General features: G+C 39.0%; 1 protein-coding gene across 2 annotated transcripts in view; it reads right to left on the bottom strand.

Moving 5' to 3' along the window:
• Positions 1-256: 256 nt before the first annotated feature.
• PTPN21 (protein tyrosine phosphatase, non-receptor type 21) overlaps positions 257-1,679 on the bottom strand; it is a 71,451-nt gene continuing 70,028 nt past the window's right edge. For both annotated transcript variants that reach the window (XM_019518685.1, XM_019518686.1), the window contains one exon: positions 257-1,188. In XM_019518685.1, coding sequence (XP_019374230.1) covers positions 1,060-1,188 — 129 coding nt within the window. In that variant the 3' untranslated portion in view covers positions 257-1,059. The remainder of the gene's footprint in view (positions 1,189-1,679) is intronic.

The following is a 1,679-nucleotide window of genomic DNA, read 5'->3' as shown; positions in this document are numbered from 1 at the left end:
AAAATCAAACTGTCCTCTAAATATATGAATAATACTGAATATATATTTCTTCTTGTCCATTAACAAAAGCAATAGCATTCTCTTGCTCATTTTTATCTAAATCCCTGCAGTCATAATCATCTTCCCCATACTTAACTAAAAACTTTAAGTAAACATCTCTTTCTTACCTGTTAAGTTACCTAGAAATCTGTAGGTAACAATGTCTCCCACCTGCCTATTATATTACCTAGCATTCTGCAGATAACAAAATCTTTTCCAGTTTTATCACCTACAAAACTCCGTAGATGCCAACATTTCCCTCTTGGACTTCTCTCTTTGTACAAATTCTGAAGAGATAAATTTGAGTGTGTCTTCATTTGTCCTCGACTCTGAACAAACTGTGCTGTTTATACGCGAGTAGCTTTTTGAAAATAAAAAATTAAATTTCCTGAATACAAAAATAATTGTCCTAACTGCCAACTTTAGGTTTCTAGCAGCTGCTGGTTCTGCTAAGAGAACCAAAAGAAACCAAAAGTTTATTTTAAAAAATATATTAGCATTATTCTCCATACAAAACTGAAAGTAGATCAAGACCATTTAAGACCTTGGCATTCCAGGAGGATGAGCTTGCCCCTGCAATGTAAATCTACAGATTTTATATTTTTCACTCTCAGAGTTGAGGTTAGAAAAAAAAGCAATTTGGACTAAAAAACAATGAATGATTTCCAAAATTACCCAGTGTACTTTCAGTAAAACAGACTGTCAATATGCCTACAGTAACATACTCACAACTTGTGCAAGTACTGCACATCAGCAGACGAAAGCACGACTGCTTTATGTTAGATCCATCACTCTTTTAGCTGCAGTTAAACACAGGAAGATGTGTTAGTCCAGTCTATATCTTGCTTTGCAAAGACCGATACGTTGCACTTGCACTTAACATCCCCATACCATGACAAAAAGGTAACTCTGTATGGGTCGTCCATTGAGGAAAACACCAGATGGAAAAACTGCCTGGACAATTGCATTTCCTCTTTGCAAACTCTCAAGATGAATGTGCCCCACAGAAAATGGTGGGGGTTATATAAGCCTAGAACTTTTAAGGAACTGAATGAGAACTCCATAGACAAAAGTATACTGAGCGAGAGTCTGCACCACCATCATCCTCTGCTGCCGCAACATGTCTAGCACTCTTGGGACATCCAGCATCTAAAGAGAGAAAAAAAAATTAGCTGTTATAAAGACTTGTCAAAAAGGAACACAGTTTGGACTTTCCAATCCAATATATATATCCCTTTCCCACTTATATAAATGCTGTACACGCACACCTGCACCTGCACAGACCTAATGATCACAGTTACGGAGCAGTCAGTCACTCTGGGTATTTTTACACATGCTCTGGGAGGCACAGGGGTGGGGCACTTTAATTAGCAAGTGCTTTTAATTAAAAGCACCTGAGTCACGTGCACCAGCGTCCCCAGTGCTGAAAAATGGCAGCAGGTGCTTTGAATTAAAGCTCATCGCATGAGCTTCAGTTCAAAGCACCCCACCACCATTTTTCAGTGCAGAGATGCTAATACATGTGATGCCAGAGTCTGCTGAGCATGTTTATTTCTGTGCTCCAACATGTCAGAGCTGGCTCCCTGCACACGTATAGGAGCCCTCTAACCTCACAGCTCTGACAAATTCTATGTGAACTT

The sequence above is a fragment of the Gavialis gangeticus genome, unplaced genomic scaffold (assembly GCF_001723915.1).
Source record: "Gavialis gangeticus isolate Ggan-Ray unplaced genomic scaffold, GavGan_comp1, whole genome shotgun sequence".
NCBI lineage: Eukaryota > Metazoa > Chordata > Crocodylia > Gavialidae > Gavialis > Gavialis gangeticus.
The sequence above is the reverse complement of the archived record's forward strand: the minus strand, read 5'-3'. Positions and strand labels throughout refer to the sequence as shown.